At 45.7% G+C, this 19130-nt stretch overlaps 1 protein-coding gene across 2 annotated transcripts; it reads right to left on the bottom strand.

Moving 5' to 3' along the window:
* Positions 1-8311: 8311 nt before the first annotated feature.
* Positions 8312-12731, bottom strand: LOC114640901 (cytochrome P450 2D10-like). 2 transcript variants are annotated; one of them, XM_028789992.1, is made up of 9 exons: positions 12460-12730; positions 11367-11538; positions 10946-11098; positions 10695-10855; positions 9894-10070; positions 9569-9710; positions 9180-9367; positions 8661-8802; positions 8312-8560 (listed from the first exon to the last, which is right to left on the bottom strand). In XM_028789992.1, the coding sequence occupies exons 1-9, from the start codon at positions 12646-12648 to the stop codon at positions 8370-8372; spliced, it is 1515 nt and encodes a 504-aa protein (XP_028645825.1). In that variant the 5' UTR covers positions 12649-12730; the 3' UTR covers positions 8312-8369. The 2 variants fall into 2 exon arrangements, with proteins under 2 accessions (XP_028645825.1, XP_028645826.1); XM_028789993.1 differs by lacking the exon at positions 10946-11098 and having other exon boundaries at positions 12460-12731.
* Between the last annotated feature and the right edge of the window lie 6399 nt (positions 12732-19130).

Below are 19130 nucleotides of genomic sequence, written 5' to 3' on the forward strand. Positions count from 1 at the left end.
GGCCAGCCTTGGCTGCATATAGAGACCTTGACTCCAAAAATGTCATAAGCAGGATCTGTCCTGCCACTTGGAATGAGGCTGTAAATCTCATTTCAGTAGTGAAATAGACACAGGACAAGCATGTAGAAACTAGCAAACATGTTCTCATACCCCCAGAGAGTCAAAATGCAAAGGTTATGGGACAACTTAAGGTGAATGAAAACAACGTTATGCAAAATAAAACAGTGACGAAATATACCATCAACTCTCCCACACTTCCAAAAGATCAGAAGTGTGAAGAGCATGTCCCAAACCCTGGGATCAACCCACAGCACCTAAAAATATATACATACAAATATCATAGGAAGAAACAACTGGAGTAGATCCAGACTGCCATCTCTGGGTTTCTATCACTGTGTTACAACATAACTGTGGGTGGAAAGTGCTTGTTTCATCTTAGAGTTTATAATGCCATCTTTTAGGGGAGTAAGTGTTGAAACCCAAGGCAGTAACCAGTGAAGAGACCAGTGATGAGTGCTGCTTACTGGCTTGTCAGTCTTCATTCTTACATCATTCAGGACTACCTGCCCAGGGGTGGCAGCATCCACAGGTTGCTGGGCCCTCCCATAGCACACATCAATCAAAATATACACCACAGGCCAGTCTACCGGGAGCATCTTCTCAATCTAGGCTCTCTCTTCCCAGAGGATACTAGCTTGTGTCCAGCTCACAGGACTGGCACATGCAGTCACAGCAAAGGGGTGGGGGAGCTTATGACGGTTAGCAAGGACGTTAAGGAAAAGGATCACTTGGTGGGTGATCTGGGAGAATTTGGGGAAGCAAAAGAGTAGTCAAAATTTAGTTGATGAAAAAATCTTTTTAGCCAGGTGGTGTTGGAGCATGCCTTTAATTCTATCAATTGAGAGTCAGAGGCTGGTGGATCTCTGATTTTGATGTCTGCTTGGTCTACAGAGTGAGTTCTAAGACAGCCATGACCACAGAGAAAAATTCTGTCTCAAAAAACACAGCAGAACAAAGAAATAATAACTCGCCTACACCTACACAATTCCTTCAAAAGCCCCCCATCTACAGTTGTGTCAGTGATATAGCTCCATGTTAAAGGATTTGTTTATGGCAGTTTTATGGCCAGGCATTGAAAGATACCTCTCTGTGTATTTGAGTTTCAGCCCCATGGAAAGGATGGCTCCTTTCACTATTCGTTCAATCAGATGTCTGGGTGGAGGCAGGCAGGAGCAGGGGAGAGGGATCCTCAGACCTTGTAGGTTGCTCCTTTGTGCCAGGGCTACATTTGCTGCCCTCTTGTGGCTCCTTAGAGAGATCCTCAGCCCATAGCTATGTGACCTTCACTAACCACAGCATCCCAGGATGGACTGGGGACTCTAGAATCTAGATAAGTCCTGACATCTGTAATGAGGCGAGTATGCAGAGCTCTGGTGCCTGTACCCTCCTGATTCTATTCATGGAATGTCAGCTTGTAGAGCAGTTTTAGAAAGCAGTAGAGTAGATCCAAACACACACACACACACACACACACACACACACACACACACACACACATACACACACACACACACACACAAAGGGAAGGAGAAAAACCTCCTATAAAACAATCAGTCTAAGTAAGGACAGTAATGGGACTGGCTATGTGCTTTAGGAATTCTGCTTCTGACATAATATCCAGTGGATTGTCGGGAGGTTGTTGCAGAGATGGCTCAGGGGGTAGACAGCTTGCTGTGCAGGGACGAAGACCTCAGTTCAGATCCTAGCACCCATGCACACCTGGGCTTTGTGTTGTGTGAAGTCACCACAGCACTGGAGGCAGGGACTGGTGCATTTTGGAAACTCATTGTCAAGAAAGTCTTCCTGAAAGGATGAGCTCCATGTTCTGAAACAGTAAAGGTGAAAAGGTGTAGGACCATGAAAGGCAGCCTGTGTCTGGTCAACCATGGACTAGAAACCTCCGGAGACACCAGCAAGGGACAGCATGCTTTTTGCCATGCTCCCAGAATCTAGGCTCCTGACACAGGGACACAGCCCTCCATAGACTTGTGTTCTTTAATTGTGTAGAACAACACCCCCAGCCCCTCCATAGGTAGAGCGCATGACTACAGTCCATGGAAAGTCAAGACATATTTACATATTATTGAGGTACCTAAAGTTCAGAAGGATGTAGCCAGGTAAGCACTCCTTCCCAGCCCTTCCTTCCTACAAAAGAGCCTGAAAACCCTGGGGCACAGTTTTTCATCTATTTTCAGCCATTAAAATAAACATCTTAAAACCATGGACTGATTCTTTTATCAGAATTTGCCTTGGGGAACTGTGGAGCAGGCCTTTGCCTAGAGAGCTGCTGTCTAATCTCTGGTAGAAGACCTCTCTGCATTCCTAGCCAAAAAGATCACCAACCCAAGCAAGTCATGGGAGCCACTGCAAAAAAACCAAGAACTCCCATCCTCAAGGGACATAGCTAGAGCTTTTCTCACTGTCTTTCCCTTTGGCTGCAGGCCAATGCAGTCTTTCCACCCCACTTCTTTTTCAGTTCTTCCTCAGCTCTCATAGCCTGACATGAGTGCCCAAGAGCCAAAGAAAAAAATGAGCTAGCTCTGGCTCCTCTGGCACATCAGACTGCACTCCCTCACTCCACTGCAGTGGGGTCTCACAGCTTCCTATAGCCTGTCACCTGCCCAGAGCATGGGAGAGCACAGTCAAACTTCCTGGTGCCTCTGTCTTCCCCAAGTGGCAGGAGAGACACAGAACACACATCAACCCAACAAAAGGGGATATTGGAAGAAACTTGACTTTGGCCTCTCACATCCTCATATAGATGCATAGGCCAGAGCATCAGGACACAGGTGCACACAAACATGCACACACACATACAGACATATACACAAACATAGACACCCACCCAGTTATGCAAATACACAGATACACACAAAGCTAGACACTTGTATTCATACATAGACACTCAGATGTACACACGTAGATATATGCAGAAATGCATACATAGACGGACACCTATACACATAACACATGCACATACAGACACTTTCACACACAAAGATATTTGATCACAGAGATACACACAATTCACATACAGACACATGTAGCAGGATACTTATTCTACTACACTGTTTTTGCAGTGGAGGTCGGTGATTAGGCTGTAAAGGAGAAGGTAGAGCTGGGAGAGAAAGAGAGGAAGGGGAGGGGAGAAAAAGAGGAAGGGGAGGAGAAGAGGAACGCTATCAGCCAGGGAGAACCATGGATGGGTTGAAAGCTGTCCTGAGTAGCAACTTCTGTCAAAAGGTTAGATATTGGGTAACAACTCTAGCTGTGTGGGCATCTTGTTGATTGAGCATTTCTAAATATATAAATCCTTTAGATAATCATTAAGCTCAAAGAGTGTCATTTCTACCGGGTACTGCGAGGATGACAGATATTGTCTGGGATTCAGCCAAGCTTTGTGGCTGCAGCATGGTGGATTAGCAGAGCCATCCCCCTCACTGTATTCTTGTGGATGCCTGGGCCTGTATATCTTGCTATCTGGAGCCCCAGTCATAACCTAGGAGCAGCTGAAACATGGTGGCTTCCCAGGAACAAGCTGGACCAGGCACAGTTTTCTAAATATCATGCCTACAAGTTGCCCCCACTTGGGGCATGAGACCACCACACTGAGATTAAGGGTTTCATGCTTTACTGACTGATCTATCTTGGTCAGACCGGGCACAATTTTCTAAGTATCACCCCTACAAGTGGTGAAGCATCTCAGTGGGAAAAAAATGGTTTTAAATTTAAGATTATTCACCTGAGAGGTAAAGTTGTATTTTTTATTGTTTTTATTTTTAAAAAGCGAGAGAGTGAGTTGTGCTGATATGAGTCACGTGACTTTAGCGTGGGGACTTTGAACCCTGAAACTGCTTGTAGGCAGGTCCTCTGCTGAGAAAAATTGCAAGCTGCTCTGAGTCAAGAGAGCCAAACGAATAAGCCTCCATTTTGGAGCAGTTACTGATTTAACTGTTAATTTACAATATAGAGATTATTTGCTTTTAGTAAAGAATTTATAAATAGATTTGTCTGGATCATGTGGGAAATCTAGCCTGGGGTTCAGAAGTAGATAGGGAAAGATAGGGAAAATTGTGACTGACTGCAGGTACAGAGTATAGTGTTACTCATTGCCTGCTTTGATCAGGTATTAAAATTTGTCTGTGGCTCCTATAAGAGACTCACAGATAAATAAATAAGTAGAAGGCTACTCCAGACAGAGCCAAACTGATCAATGGTATAAATGAAAAACCTTCTCTAGGTAGAGAGCCAAAGAGAAAGATAATGTAAGTCAGGTGTATTAAGACGGTATAAAGCAGGACAGTGGTGGCACACACCTTTAATTCCAGCACTTGGGAGGCGGATTTCTGAGTTTGAGGCCACCCTGGTCTATAGAGTGAGTTCCAGGACAGCCAGTGCTACTCAGAGAAATCCTGTCTTGAAAAACCAAAAAAAAAAAAAAAAAGGTATAAAGTTATATTGCCTCACAGGATACTCAGGTTCTGTCTAATGTGGGCCCCATGGGAATTCTGGGTTTATCTTCTGCTTGGCAAAATAGGAAAGACCTGAATATAGGTATATACTATATATTACATATTCATTCATTTTAGATTGCTTTAACTTTCAAAATGGGTGTGATTCTGAGTTTTGTATTTATATATTTACTCTGGAAAATAGATCAAGATAAAGGTTTTTCTGGTTACTGGCCCACGGATATTCTGATTTTGGAAAAAGATTTTGTCTGTGTGTTTTCAGAAAAGGTCATTAAGGTAGTAGTTATACCTTCCAGAATTATATGGATCAGATATGATAGAGGTAGGCCTCTAGAACACTAGATTCCAGAGAATCAAACAAAAAATTATCTTGATGAGACTAAAATTTGTCTTGAGATTTGTGTATTACAGAATATACAGCCTTGGTGAATGGATCTCCTTGTCAGAACATGCTGAAATGATCTGCTTGAACTCCTGATGTCCTGGACTTCCAGCTGGATCCAGTTAAGACACAGACATCAGAGACTTATCAATCACTGGTGTGGCCTTCTTAGGCCAACTAACTCCCCTATTTACCCTTTCCCCTGCCCCTCTTCAAGTATCTCAATGCCCAAATTTAGCTTGAAGAAGTTATTGAAGAATTGGTGCCCCAATTCCCTGAACTTGTGGATCAAGGTGGTTAATATTAGGCTGTCTTTCTAGGGGAAAGTAATGGTTTTATTGGAACAGGGAGGAATAGGTAGAATTGATTGTATAGCCATATCTATTGGTAGAAATCTGTATAATTGTTACTAAGCTGAAGTTATAATTTCTTAGATGGTACAAATCATATTTTGCTGTAAATTCAAGGGTTTCATTGCTATAATTTCTTCTATTACTTCCAAATTTGTGGGTACAAGGCTTAGAACCAGTACTTCTTTAACTTTTTTTTAAAATGGCTTTTAGATGATTAAGCAATGTGAATTAGGTGCCTGTAACAAGTTCATGGCTCTGAGTATATTGTTAGGGTGCTTTCTATATTTTATTTTGAAATAGCTTACCATAATTAACAGACAAGAGTCCAGATTGCTTTACATGAATAGTTGGTTTTCAAAAACATCCGAAATCCACAGAATTGACGGTACAGACATTTCTTTATTAAAGATCATTTGACTGTCTGCTCCTGAAAGCTTCCCCTTCTTGGATTCTAAGAAGAAATTGAGCATCTTTAGAGTTACTCCAGTAGTGGTGAGACAGCCACTAGGCAAATTGCCTCTTTTCATCTACAGACAAATTACTGTTCAGAAAAAAGACACACTTGTGGAATAGTCCAGTGATTGTAACGGCCAAGACAGAGTGATCAAACTTTCGATATTCTGTATTGTAGGTCTGTCAGATGATCCTGGGCCAGAAGGCTGAAGATCAGGTGCTCCAACGTTTTGTACTATAAGAGACTGTCCAGGTAATCAGCGGTCTATATAGTTGACTATGTTTCGGAAGCCATGCTTTGTGCTTCCTGTATTTTCAGTTAATTCAGTCATTCTGTATTTCTGAAGAGGTTGAAGACTTCTAGTCTCTTAGACAACCCAGGCTATTTACTTTGAGGGAACAGATTTGAGAGGATGGTTTTCAGATGGCATTCATTCTAAAGCCAAGATATAAGCCAGGTACAGAACTATAGTCTTTTAAGTCAAAATAGATGACAATGTTCTTTTTATTGACAATATTGGACTGTATTGGTATTAGGTCTGTCTTGTACATTATTATTACAAATTGGTTATATCTGAGCTCTAATTACATTTTGAGGGAAAGTTTTGTTTTCTCATTTATTCTAACAGAAAGGGTGATATGTAGCAGAATACTTATTAGGCTACATTTTATTTGCAGCAGATCTTCATGATTAGGCAGTAGAAAGATGGAGGAGCAGAGAGAGAAAGAGAGGAAGGAGAGGGGAGAAATAGAGGAAGGGAGGAGAGAAGGAGGATTATTAGCCATGGAGAATCATGGATGGGTCCAAAGCTGTCCAGGGTAGCAGCTTTTATCAAAAGGTTAGATATTGGGTAACAACTCTAATTGTGTGGGCATGTTGTCAATTGAGCATTTCTAAATATATAAATCCTTTAGATAATCTTCAAGATTTAAGAGTCTCATTTCTACTGGGTACAGTGAGGATAGCAGATATTATCTGAGGATCAGCCAAGCTTTGTGGATACAGCCTGGTAGACTGGCAGAGCCATCCCACCATGCTGGCATCTCATGGGTAACAGCACCTGCGCATCTAGCTAGCTGGAGACCCAGTCATAGCAGAGAAGCAGCAGGAACATGGTGGCTGCCCAGGAACAGCTAGATCGGGCTCCAGTTTCTAAATATCACCCCTACAGAAACACGCATATTCACGCATGTACACACAGACATATGTACACATATATGAATTCATAGCATATACACATGCGAATACACACAAACCTACACTACACACATATGCCCACACACAAATTTACATATGCTATACATAAGTGCCTCCATAATACTCACATGAATACACACACACACACACACACACACACACACACACACACAAAACTCTTGGTTATGGAGCACTGGAGTGCTCTGGCTGAGTATACATAAGGCCTTGAGAATCAAACCTCAACACCACAAGAAATAAAATGGTGATGCTGGTCAATATTAGTGATGCCTGACAAAAATAAAACAAAAAAGATGCTCAAACAACTACATCAATCTGCCTGGTATGGCAAGGAGTGTGGACAGGGCTGAAGAGTGACCTCAGCTTGGGGAGTTCTGTCCTGCACAGTCCAGCAAAACTGCTTGAGACCTGTCAGGCTGTGGGAGACCTTGACTAAGAGCCTGGACATGATGATAGCAATGTTTCCTTACAGCTGGGGCTGAGGGTCATGTGGCACCATTTACACCTGCAACAGAGTTTAGGAAAGTGGCCTCAGATTGCCTGAGTGTGACTTGGAGAATTTCAAGACTGGTCAGCCATGTGTGTGCTACATTTCTCTGGCACCGACCAAGCACCAGGACAGTGAGGTTCACTGAGGTTCCCTGTGAGCCATGTCCTCAGCCTGAGCCACACTGGTGACTGGGAGTCCTACCCTTTGACATATCTGACAGACACCTGAGAGTTTGCCAGACTCCCTGAACTCTGCTATCACTTTGCCCACTGCTGCTTTTCTTCTGAAGTTCTCTGCAGTAACCAATGTGAGGAAAACAGCCTTTCCAGTCACTCATGTCACCACAGGGTCTTGGGCACAACCATGTCATATCTCCAGACAGGAGCAGTGCTGACTCTTTTTGGAAGCTTGCTACATCTGTCCCAGAGACCCATGGAGACCTGACCTCTGCCTGCAGTTTGTCACCAACCTGGTCACCACTGATGGGCCTTCGTGGGTGACCCAGGATCAGCTCTCACTCTGGAACACAGCCTGCCTTTTTATTCCCTTCCTTCTTTTCCCTTTCTCCCTCTTCCTGTCTTCTTGGTGTACCCTCTTTGTAGCTCTGCTTTAGTTTTCCAGGCAGAATCTCCTGGTTGTATAGCCCAGGCTGACCTAGGCCTTGCTGTATATCCCAGGATAGCTGCACACACATGATCCTCCTGATTTGGGATCCCAAGTGCTGAAACTGCAGCCCTGTACCTATGGTCCAAACCCAGCACACTCTTCAATCTCAGCAGTCAAGTTGTCTCCTGGGGAGGGATGAGGCAGCTGGGAAAGGGTGGTTGGAGAGTGTTGTCTGAGGATCCAGCAAGACAGGGCTGGATTGAAGTAGGAAACAGCAGCTGCCACAAGACAGGTTTATTTTGCATGGCTCAGCCTGCCCTGCAGAGCAGGTCTGGAATTAGTGCCCTTGTTCCCTCATAACAGCACAGAGCTGGTAGGGGGAGGGGGCAACTGGAAAAGCAGAAGTGCCACTGTCACTGGGCCGGGGCTGTCCTGCAGGCACTGAGAAGCTAAAGCGCTGCAGGAGGCAGGTGAAGAAGAGGAAGAGCTCCATGCGGGCCAGGGGCTCCCCCAGGCATGCTCGGCGGCCTGTGGGTGGGAGAGGGGCTCAGTCAATCTGGGACCTGATTGGTGCTATACCCTCCAATACACCCTGGAGACCTACAGGCAGCCAAGACCCCAGAGGCACCTGCTGAGAATGGCATGAAAGCCTCATGCTTCACAAAGTGACCCTGGGCATCTAGGAAGTGTTCAGGATGGAAGCGGAGGGGCTTCTCCCACACAGTCTCATCCTTCAGCACGGAGGACAGGTTGATGATGAAGGTCGTCCCCTGGCAGAATGAACATGTTGTGAACAAGGATAGAGTAAGTCTGCCTAGATCTTGGTCACCAGGATCACATACATAACTTCTTCTCTGCACTCATTGGATTTCCTCATTCATCCTCAACCCCAAAGGCTCTCAGCGTCTTGGGGGACCCTGTAACAGATCTCCCATAAGTGACCAACCAAGCAACCATCCCTGGTGCAATGCTCCATAAAGTGTCTTTTTTGCCATTTTGTTTGACATTTCCCTTTCTTGAGGACTCTCAAAGGCTGTAGCCTGCATGCCCTGTGGTCCTTGTGAACATGTTGAGAATCGTGTGTAGTGATCTCTCCTGCCCTTGTTTGATAGTGGCCATGATGAAATAGTAACAGGCCCAGTCCTACCTTGGGGATGAGGAAGTCCTGCACTTCAATGTCACGGCTTGTGATGCGTGGCAAACTCAATGGAGCAATGTCCCCAAAGCGCTGCACCTCATGGATGACAGCATTGGTGTAGGGCATGCGGGCCTGGTCTGCCATCTCAGGACGCCGCACCTGCCCTATGACCTCGTCGATTTCCTGTTGGACTCTGCCTGGAGGGACAGCATCCCCTCAGTGAAACAGTGACAGGGGACTTCCCTGTCTTATAGCCATGTTAAGGGCTCAGTCCATGTGCGAAAGACACCGGTGTGCAGTACTGGAGTTTGTGTTAAGTTAGTGCTGGGAGCCACAAGTGTCTCTCAAGTCATCTGGGTATAGTACCTCTACCTCTCCCCCACCACAGCCATGCTTACGCTGTACATCTGGATGCAGAATCATGAGTAGCAGGGCCCAGGACAGTGTTGTTGAGGTGGTTACCATCCCTGCAGAGAACAAGTCAAGGACCACCATTCGCAGGTTCTCATCATTAAAGCTGCTCTCAGGATTCCCGTTGGCCTGGTCCAGGCAGAAAGAGTGGGCTCACTAGGGAGAGGAAGGTCCATGTGGCCTCCCATTGTCCCCCAGGAACCTCAGGCGCTGTGTTACTTGGTGGCGCATAGGAGCATATCCTTCTGGCCTCAGAGCTCCCAGGACCTCAGCCCACAGCCCCTGGCTACATCTCTTGGGGCTTCCAATCACCTTCTCTATTTCTGCCAGGAAGGCATCAGTCAAATTTCGGGGTGGCTGGGCAGATTCCCACGTGGTCTTGTTTTCAGTCAGCAGGTTATCCACTATGGCCATGAAGGTCTTCTGACCTTGGAAGACCTTGTCAGCCAGACCTGGGATGCGCAGGATTATTGGTAGTGCATTAAGAACCTGTGAAAGACACAGAAATTCTCGGAGTTTTCTGTTGATAAAATTATTAGTGAATCATGATTGTGTATGGGGATCATGTTGCACAGTGTGTGTAAATGATAGGACAATGTGTAGAGTCAATTGTCTCTATCTTACATGGGTTCCACATATCAAACTCTGGTGGACAGGCTTTCTTGACAAGATTCTTTCCCTCTTACCATTTGGTTGGCTCATTGGTGCTAGTGATGCTCACTGTCTACCTGGACCAGGCTCAGTGCCAGCCTCCTTTACAATGGACCCAGAGCCTGTCTGTCCCCACCTGTAACCTGCCTCTTCCTCAATTGTTAAATTTGGAAGAGCCACCTAAGGGTCTCACAGACCCAGGTGAACAGAAGTAATATTCTATTCTGGTGATAACCACAGACTTTGTGTCTTCCATGCAAACAGAAGGCCCATGTTCTCTCCCTTTTTGGAAATCCTGATTTTGGTCCATTCATTCTCTCCTGCCATCGAACAGTTGTCAACAGCCATATCCTCCTGCAATTGACCCCAAGAAGGCCTCTCTCTCTCTCATCCATGGCACACAGCTTTCCGGGGAAGATGGAATGCACAGACGTGGCTCTGTGGGCTTCCCTGAACTCCTACCTCAGGCATGAAGCCAGAGATTTCTGTAAAACTTTCTTCCAGTACTGTCAGCATCCTGATGAGGTAAGGGTCTTCATATTCAAAGCGACGGGCAAAAATGAGGGATGCAATCACATTGCACACGGCTTTGTTCAGCATGGTGTTAGGATTGATGGACCGCCCTGGGAGTAGAGATGGAGTGGAGATACAGGCAAGTCCATGGACTTCCCATGTCTCCCTGTGCCCAACTACATCCCTCACCTGTCACCCACCAGCCTGGGCAGTGAAGGCATCACAGAGGTGGTCAGCCTCCTTGGTCACCCACTGCTCCAGAGATTTCTTTCCCAGGCCAAAATTGCGCAGTGTGGACACAGAGAATCGTCTCTGCTCTCGCCACTCGGGCCCGTATGGTGCAAGGACCACACCTGCAAGTACATCTGTGTGTAAGCAAGGATGCCCAGCTATGCTGTCTCCTGCTCTCATCATCTCTCTTCTCCTCTGGATTCTGTCCTAGTCATGAGCCTCTCAAAGCCTTGCTACCACAATGCAGTGCATGCCTTCTGGGTAGTTACATGGATTTCAGTGACTTTTCTAGGAATTACTTGACCACATTCCCACCCACATTCATGCCCTATTCTTCCTCTGCTCATTGCCATATCTCTGAAGCCATCTCCACCATTCATGGCCCTTTACCTTGGGATCCGGGCTTCACACCCAGGTACTCAAATATGGGCACTGCAGGGCGGTCAGCAGTGTCCTCTCCACAGGTCACCAGCACTTTCTGCACTGATTTCAGTCCATTGATCACAACCATGGGCTTTGAGGCCATCTGCAGGCTGAACACGTCACCATAGCGCTTGTGAAGCTGAAGAAGAGGGACAGAGCACATAGAAAGTGGAGATCTTCTCAGATCATAGCACCAGGCTCACTGCACAACAGTTGTCAAAGTGTGAAAGTGCACAGGCAGTTTCTATGTGTGTATGGACATATTTGTGTATGTTTAAACATACACACTTGTATATGTGTGATTGTGTAATGTGTCCCTCTCTCTCTCTCTCTCTCTCTCTCTCTCTCTCTCTCTCTGTCTTTCTCTCTCTCCCTCCATCCCTCTCTCTCTTTCTGTCTTTCTGTCTCTCTATCTCTCTGTTTGTGTGTATACATGTATGCTTGTGTGTGTGTTGCTTATTATTAGTCCTTGGTCCTCCCATATCCTAGGAAATGCTTTTCACTGAGCTCCATCCCCAGTGTGAGGATTCCTACCACTGTGGCTTCTTATCTTCTAAGTTCAGCAAAGGAATCACTGTAGATGTGGCATCCCTGCTGTGACCTAGATAGAGCCAGAAAACTGTCCTGGGGTCCCTTAGCATGTCAACACACATGAAGAAACGCTTGTTCCTTGAGATGGGCAGTGAGTCCACAGAGCACACAGCAGCAAGACATTCAGGCTGCCACAGCCCCTCTCTCCGCTTGGTGTCCTGACTGTTTTGATATAGTAGACCTCACAGAAGGCCAAGATTATGTCTTTGACAGGATCATAATGCATTTGCGATTTCTACGGTTGCAGCCCTATCCAATCAGACTGAACCCTGCTTTCACAACATGAGTTACCTTCTGGACTTTGTCCTCCAAAATTTTGCCCTAGAAAGTTCCAGTGGCTACCAGCAAAACACTTCTATACCTGTTCCCTCTTGGGGTCTGGATCCCTATCTGACCTGTGACTTGATCCCCACTATGTGCTGCTATGGACACCATATCCTCAGTTACCATGGACCACTAAGTCACTCACCTTGTACAAGCTGTATGGCATGTTATCTAGGTCCACCTGCAGCAGGTTACCCAGCAGAGGCCATGGCACAGGGCCAGGTGGGTAGCGAGAATTCCATCGCTGGCGTCGGTACATCAGGTCCACCAGTAATATGAAGATGACTGTGAATATGGCCACAGGCCACAGAACAGTCGCTGTCAGCAGCCCCATCACAACCCCACTGCTTCCCAGGCTTCCTAGAGACCAATGACCAACACTCAATACAACACCTAGGATCAGCAAGCCCCAAGCTTGGATCCTGCCACCTTATAAAGGAGTGCCACGGTTGCCCTTTGTCCTCTGTGTCCTGTCCCAATCCTGTATTTTGTTTAGCAACATGTAGGGAGCAGCCACTGATATTCAGTCCCTCCCAGGAGCTGAGCGTTCTTGGCTACGCACAATAAACAGATATCTATGGACTCCTGTTTTAAGATGGATGATCTGATCATTGCATGCAGAAACATCACTTGGTCTGCTACCCTTGCAAGTCTTTGAAGACTTGAGGGCATAGCCTCAGAGAGGAATGAGACCTCCTACACCTTCATGGAGCACTTTGTTGGCAGAACATGAAGGGTGACTGGCATCCAGTCAATGGCTTCAGTGGGTGTGTGAGCAGTGGGATCGTGTCTCCTGCAGTAGAGGGAAAGACACTCTAGCCCTTATGGGCAAAAGAAGGGCAATGGGGGAGGGCAGCTGGAATTCCTGTCAATGAGTCAGTGAGTGAGTGAGTGAGTGAGTGACTGCCAGTGATTGAAGGCAGCTGAAACATGTGCAAGACTGTAGTGAACAGAGCCTAAATTTACTGGAGACCCCCTGAGACAACGATGTGCACCAGAGAGATTGCAACAAAATGCAAGAGGAATTTTATTCCAACACATTGGAGGTAACTTCACTCTCACAGTAGAATGGACCCCGGATTTCTGTGGCACTCACCTTTTGTACTTTAGCATAGGCAGAATTTAGCAACAACAAAACTTGTCTAAACTTAATTGGATACTTTGCTTAGCCTTTAAACTTATTGGCCACACTCACTCACGCAGTTATTTCTGTTGAGCTATGTTAATCTAGGGCTGAAGTATACACTGCTGGTTACTTATCAGTACATTCTGCAGTTTTTCTCTGGAAATTTTTAAAAATTTCTCCCTGTTTTCAGGAACAGCTTTACCAGTAGGGTGGTTGTGTCTTTAATTCATCCTTGGTTTCACATTCCCCCTTTTCTCTTGTGACAATTTCAATCTTGAAATGACTTTTCACTTTGTCTGAGAGCCTGGTACTGCTGTTGCAACATCATAATTTGCACTGTGGTAATGCACTCTCTAATAAAGCAACTAGTCTATTTAAGATACAAGGTCCAAATGTCAGCAACAAAAGCAAGACTACCAGGGGACCCAGTAAAGTAGAAACCAAGGTGGTAAACCATGGAGGGGGGAATTAAACCAGGATTCAAACCAACTTTGAGCTTGCCTCCCCCCTCTCCCTCTCTCCCTCCCTGCCTCCCTCTCCCTTCCCCTCCCCTCCCCTCTTTTTCTCTCTTTCTCTCTCTCTCCTGGCTAGTCCCTTCAGTACCTTTGCAATTGAATATTTAACTATCTTCTCCTTGAATGGTATCTTCTCAATTTTATACACCCTTAGCACAGAAAAAGTAGCTGTCCCTTAATCACATACACTGATGGTCCTGCTGCCAGCTTCTCTCATCTTGGGGGCACACATGTATGGGGTTTCTCGCAGGACACTCCTCAACTTTAAGTGTATACACCCTAAGTCCGATCCTCTAAGACTGCTTCTGGGACATAGTTTAGATTCAAAAGTCTGTTGTCCCTGACATTTGGGTAATTTCCATCCCTGTGTGATATCCCAGGAGTCAAGGCCTGCTGCTAACTTACAAAGATCAAAGACAAGGTCCGGCTTCCATGCATGAGATGGCCTCCCACTGTAGTGTTCAAGCCACATTTCAAGTGGTTGAGAGTACCTGCCAAGTCACTTTGGTAGGGTTATGGGGGGTGCTGAGGCTCAGTAAGGGAAGGAAGATACACCATAGCCATTTAATGGTTTCTTTGGCCTTGCAGATTGGCAGGTGATCTTGAGCTTGAGGGGGTTGCTCAAGTGTCTGGCTGCTCTCCAGTTGGCATCAGGTGCAGGTGCTGGTCTGAGTTATGTGAAGTCAGGCAGTTACTCCATCTACTTCAATGGAGGTTGGGTTGGTCAACAGTACCAGGAACAGCCCTTTCCACTTTGCTCACTCATGTGGAACCTGCGGTACTCACTTTGGGGTACTTGCATTATACAAGGCACTAAGTGTAGGCCACAATACCTGGTGGCTGATCTGGAATGCTTACAATTGAGCCATAAGATCCTTATCAGCCTGAAAAGTCATTTCTGTGGGGTGAGTCAAGAGCCGGGATCAAGTGTGTGGGGATCCCACACAAGAGGGGTGCTCTGGGCTCAGAACAGGGCTAGAACAAGGAGCACCACTCAGCAAGCTCCAGGTTCTGAGAGCAATTTAGTTAAGGTCTCTTTTTAGGGTTCTGTTCATTCTCTTTACCTGCCCTGAGCTCTGGGGACAGTACGAACAATGGAGCTTCCAATTAGTTCCCAACATCTCTGACAATCCCTGACTTACCTTAGAAACAAAAGCAAGACCATTATCTGATCCAATTACCTCAGGCACTCGAAACCTCAGGAAGATTTCTTCTAATATCTTCTTGGTTACCACAGTAGCTGTTTCCTGCTTGGTGGGGAAAGCCCCAATCCATCTTAGTATCTACAAATATTAGAGGGTATCCATATTTTTCTGGCTTAACTTCTGCAAAGTCAGGCTTCCAATATACTCTAGACTGTTCTTCCCTAGGTATTTTGCCCTGTTTACTGTTGGCTACATAGCCTTTGCTTGCTGGCATACCTTACACTGTTCTATCTCTCTGGCTCAAAACCTGAGGTCCATTATATATCTTAGATCCCTTGACTGTTTGGATGTGCTTATCTCTGAAATGAATCTATCTATGCATTTGGCCTAGTAAGTCTTTTGCTTGCTTCCCCCCACCCCCCTTTTAAAAACCTTTCTCCCTGTTATCAGGAACAGCCTGACCAGCAATGTGATTGTGTCTTTAATTCGTCCTTGGTCTCACATTTCCCCATTTTTCTTGTGACAATTTCAATCTTGAAATGACTGTTCACTTTGTCTGAGAGCATAAACAAAAAAAAAAAAAAAAGAAGAAGAAAAAAGGGAGCATAGTATTCCCTTTTTGTGTGCACCATTGCCCTTTATTCTCTAGGTAATAGTTGGTAGGGTGGCTAGCAATCTGAGTCCTTTCTTCTTCTGTGTGTTTTAAGTGAGGCCATCCCTTAATCTAGTCCCATTTCCCAGTGGTTGTCTCTTGCAGGCCCATAACTGGGGTAGGCTCCTTCATAGCCACTTCTCTAGCCACTTGATCTGTCTGGTTATTGCCTCGGGCCCCTGAGTTTCCTCCCTTCTGGTGTCCTGGGCAACAAATAGCACTACAGTTGCTGGCTTCATCAGGGCATCCAACAGATCCAAGATTTCTTCTGATGTGAGCAGTCCTCTCTCTTGGTATATAGCCCTGTGGACGTGTGCTGTGGCAAAGGCATACACATACCTGCTGTCTGTGTAGATGTTAATTTTCTTGCCAGCTCCAAGTTGCAAGGCTGCTTTCTTTGCTGATGTGCCTGGGGGAGGGGAGTAGGAGTTCAGCCCAGATGACATCTGTGCCATCCACCACAGCAGCACCAGCTTGTCTCTGACTAGCCTGGAGAAAACTGCTCCCATCTGTAAAGCAAGTTGCCTTGGCTCCTGGCAGGGGTCAGTAGGAGAAGTTTTTCCTCCACCCATGGGTTCTCCTTTTGGGCCAGTTAGTTGCAGCCCATCGGGCAGGAAGTGTATCCAGGTCCCCATGCTGGAGAGTAAGTCTTGCCCCAACAGAGGATAAGGACAGTCTGGGATGACCATAAATGAATGGGATACCCAGCCTATCTCTAGGTCCACCATTCTTCGGGTAGTCCATGAATACATTTTGGTGCCAGTGGCTCCTTTACTTGCAATGTGTGCACTGATCCTTTTCAAGAAGTTTTTTTTTTATCTCCCTTCGATTGGAGTCTCCCTTCTCTGCTTTCCTTAACTACTGTGGCCAAGATTCTCTCTCTGTAAATTCCTTTCCTGTTGTCTTTCTTTTTCTCATCTCTCTTTCATCTTTCTCTTTCTCTGTCTACCTGTTATGGTAGACTTCTTCGACAACCTACACTAAATCCTTTAATGACTTATCCTGTAGTCCCTTTAGCCTCTGAAGCTTTTTCCTGATATCTAATGGCATGGTCTATAAAGGACACAGTGTGTACTGACAGAATGTCTTCTGAGGCATTCTAGAAAGGCTGTGGGCAACTCATCTGATCCCTGTTAACCTCATGTGCCTTGGTCAAAATTGATGGGGCCTTATGTGGCCCCCTTGAGACCTGCCAATGGAATCTGGTAGTAGGCGTATAGGTGTCCTTTACCTTCTGCCACACTAAAGTCCTAGTAAAATCTGGTCAGAAGAAACCCGCTGTTGACCACAGCCTGTTCAATCGATGGTTCCCCCATGTCTGAGGGAACATTCTTTCTTTCTGGTGTCCTTTCTTACTCTTCAGTCCTGAAGAGCACTCTTGATGGCCAGAACCTACAAGAGTCTTGGGGAAGAAAGGCTTGTATCTGTGAATCCTCTACTAGATTCATCCAGGTAACTATATAGGGCACTTGGTCTGGGTGCCCAAGGGATCTTGGCCTAAAGACTCTTTCCTCTACTGCTTTGATCACTTGTACAATGGTCCTTACAGGTGGCCATCTTACACTGAAGGTGGGCCACTTGGAGAAGCAGAGAGTAACTAACTAATGTGTCCTATGTCTGGACAGTAATGTCTGTAGATGAAAAGAGGCATTTTTTGCCTAGTGGTTGTCTCACCACTACTGAAATAACTCCAAAGATGTTCAACCGCTTCTTCCTGACAGGGAAGCTATCAGGAGCAGACAGGTCTCTAATCAAATGAACATTAATACAGAAATGTTTGTAACATCAATTCTGTGGACTTCTGAAGTTTTTGAAAACCAACTCTCTATGTAAAGCAATTTGGACTGTTGTCCATTAATACCTCTCAGCTGTTTTTAATTAAAATCTAGAAAACACCCTAACAATAAACTCAGAGCCATGCAATTGCTATAGGCCCTTAACTCACAGGCGAACCAGCTTAGAAAGACAGCCTAATATTAACCACCTAAGTCCCGAGCCCAGGGAATTGGGACACCAACTCTTCATTAACTTCTTCAAGCTGAATAGGGGTGTTGAGCTATTAGAAGAGGGGCAGGTGGAAGGGTAAATTGATAAGCATCTGGAAGTCCAGGACATTTTCTGGAATCCAGTCTTCTGGAGGCCTACCTTTGTCATGTCTAATCTATACAATTCTGGGAGACATAAATATTTTAATCATCTTTTTTGAAAACACAAAGTTAGAAGCTTTTTCTCAAATCAGCATATTTTTGAGTGAGTAACCAGAAAACCCTTTATATTGACCTTTTTCCCCCAGAGGAAAAATATAACAAAACAGAAAACCATACCCATTTTGAGAATTATGTGGCACATTAAAGCAATATCTCTCATGTCAACTTGACACAAGTGATTTATACTTTAATCTATTTAGCTTTCAACCGAGAGCAGCCTGCAATTTTTCATAGCAGGGCATCTCTGCCTGCAAGCAGCCTCTTTGTTTCAGAGTTCTCTTTGCTGGAATCATGTGACTTGTCTCAGCGCTACTCACTCACTATTTTTTTTTTAAATAAAAAATATAACTATAACTCTCAGGTGAATAATCTTAAGTTTCTAGTGAATTTTTGCCTGAAATTGGTGTGCCACCTGAAACAAGTGATAATTTGAAAAGCAGTGGTGCTGCCTGGACCACCATGTTCTCACACCAGAAGTGGCCAGAGACCAAGGTCCCCACAAGAGGCAGGTGGGAAGCCACTGGGCTGTTTTGCTGCCATGGCTCTTGAAAGTTGCCCTTCTCCTCCACCAGGTTCTTAATCATCTGAGCTCAGCCTATATTTTTTCAGATGCCCTCAGATTACCCAGTACTGGCCACAGAGAAAGGGGAGCAGGAGCCCCGGCTGCAGTGCTGTGCCTCCCTCCCCTTTGCTGCCAACGGCCATGTTACCTCTTTCCCTAACTTCCCTCTAATAGTTAATTAGTATGTTAAACATGGTAGATTCAGTCCAAAATAATGTCAAAGTCCAAGAACACAGAGAACGACAACCAACACACAGACAGTTCTCCAAGAATACAGAGAAAGACAATCAACACAGACAGTTCGCCCCTGCCACAGGCACAGACACCAGGTTACACAGACAGTTCTCACCCCAACCACTGGCGGATTGAGATGTAACACACAGCGAGACAATTAGGACATAGGAAAACAGCCAGTGGAAGAATCCAGTAGCCAGGTGACTTGGCCAGCTTACGCAGGACCAAATCTAACAGGTCCCAAAAAGAGCAAGGTCCTCCTGACCCCCTCTGGGGGACCTGAAGCTTCCTCCAGGCTCCCCGAAGTTGTGATGATAAGGCATGTCTGCCGTTGCTCTTGACCACCCCAAACACCATGGGCTCCTCGAGCCACCT

This window comes from Grammomys surdaster, unplaced genomic scaffold (genome assembly GCF_004785775.1).
Source record: "Grammomys surdaster isolate TR1022 unplaced genomic scaffold, NIH_TR_1.0 125852, whole genome shotgun sequence".
Classification (NCBI taxonomy): domain Eukaryota; kingdom Metazoa; phylum Chordata; class Mammalia; order Rodentia; family Muridae; genus Grammomys; species Grammomys surdaster.

Excerpts from the sequence above, each read along its gene's own strand:
- LOC114640901 (XM_028789992.1), bottom strand. The coding sequence starts at position 12,648 with ATGGGGCTGCTGACAGCGACTGTTCTGTGGCCTGTGGCCATATTCACA. Across the intron at positions 11,099-11,366 it reads TGTGAAGCCCGGATCCCAAG|GTGTGGTCCTTGCACCATAC; the intron begins GTAAAGGGCCAT and ends ATGTACTTGCAG. Across the intron at positions 9,711-9,893 it reads TCCTGGCAGAAATAGAGAAG|GCCAACGGGAATCCTGAGAG; the intron begins GTGATTGGAAGC and ends TGCCTGGACCAG.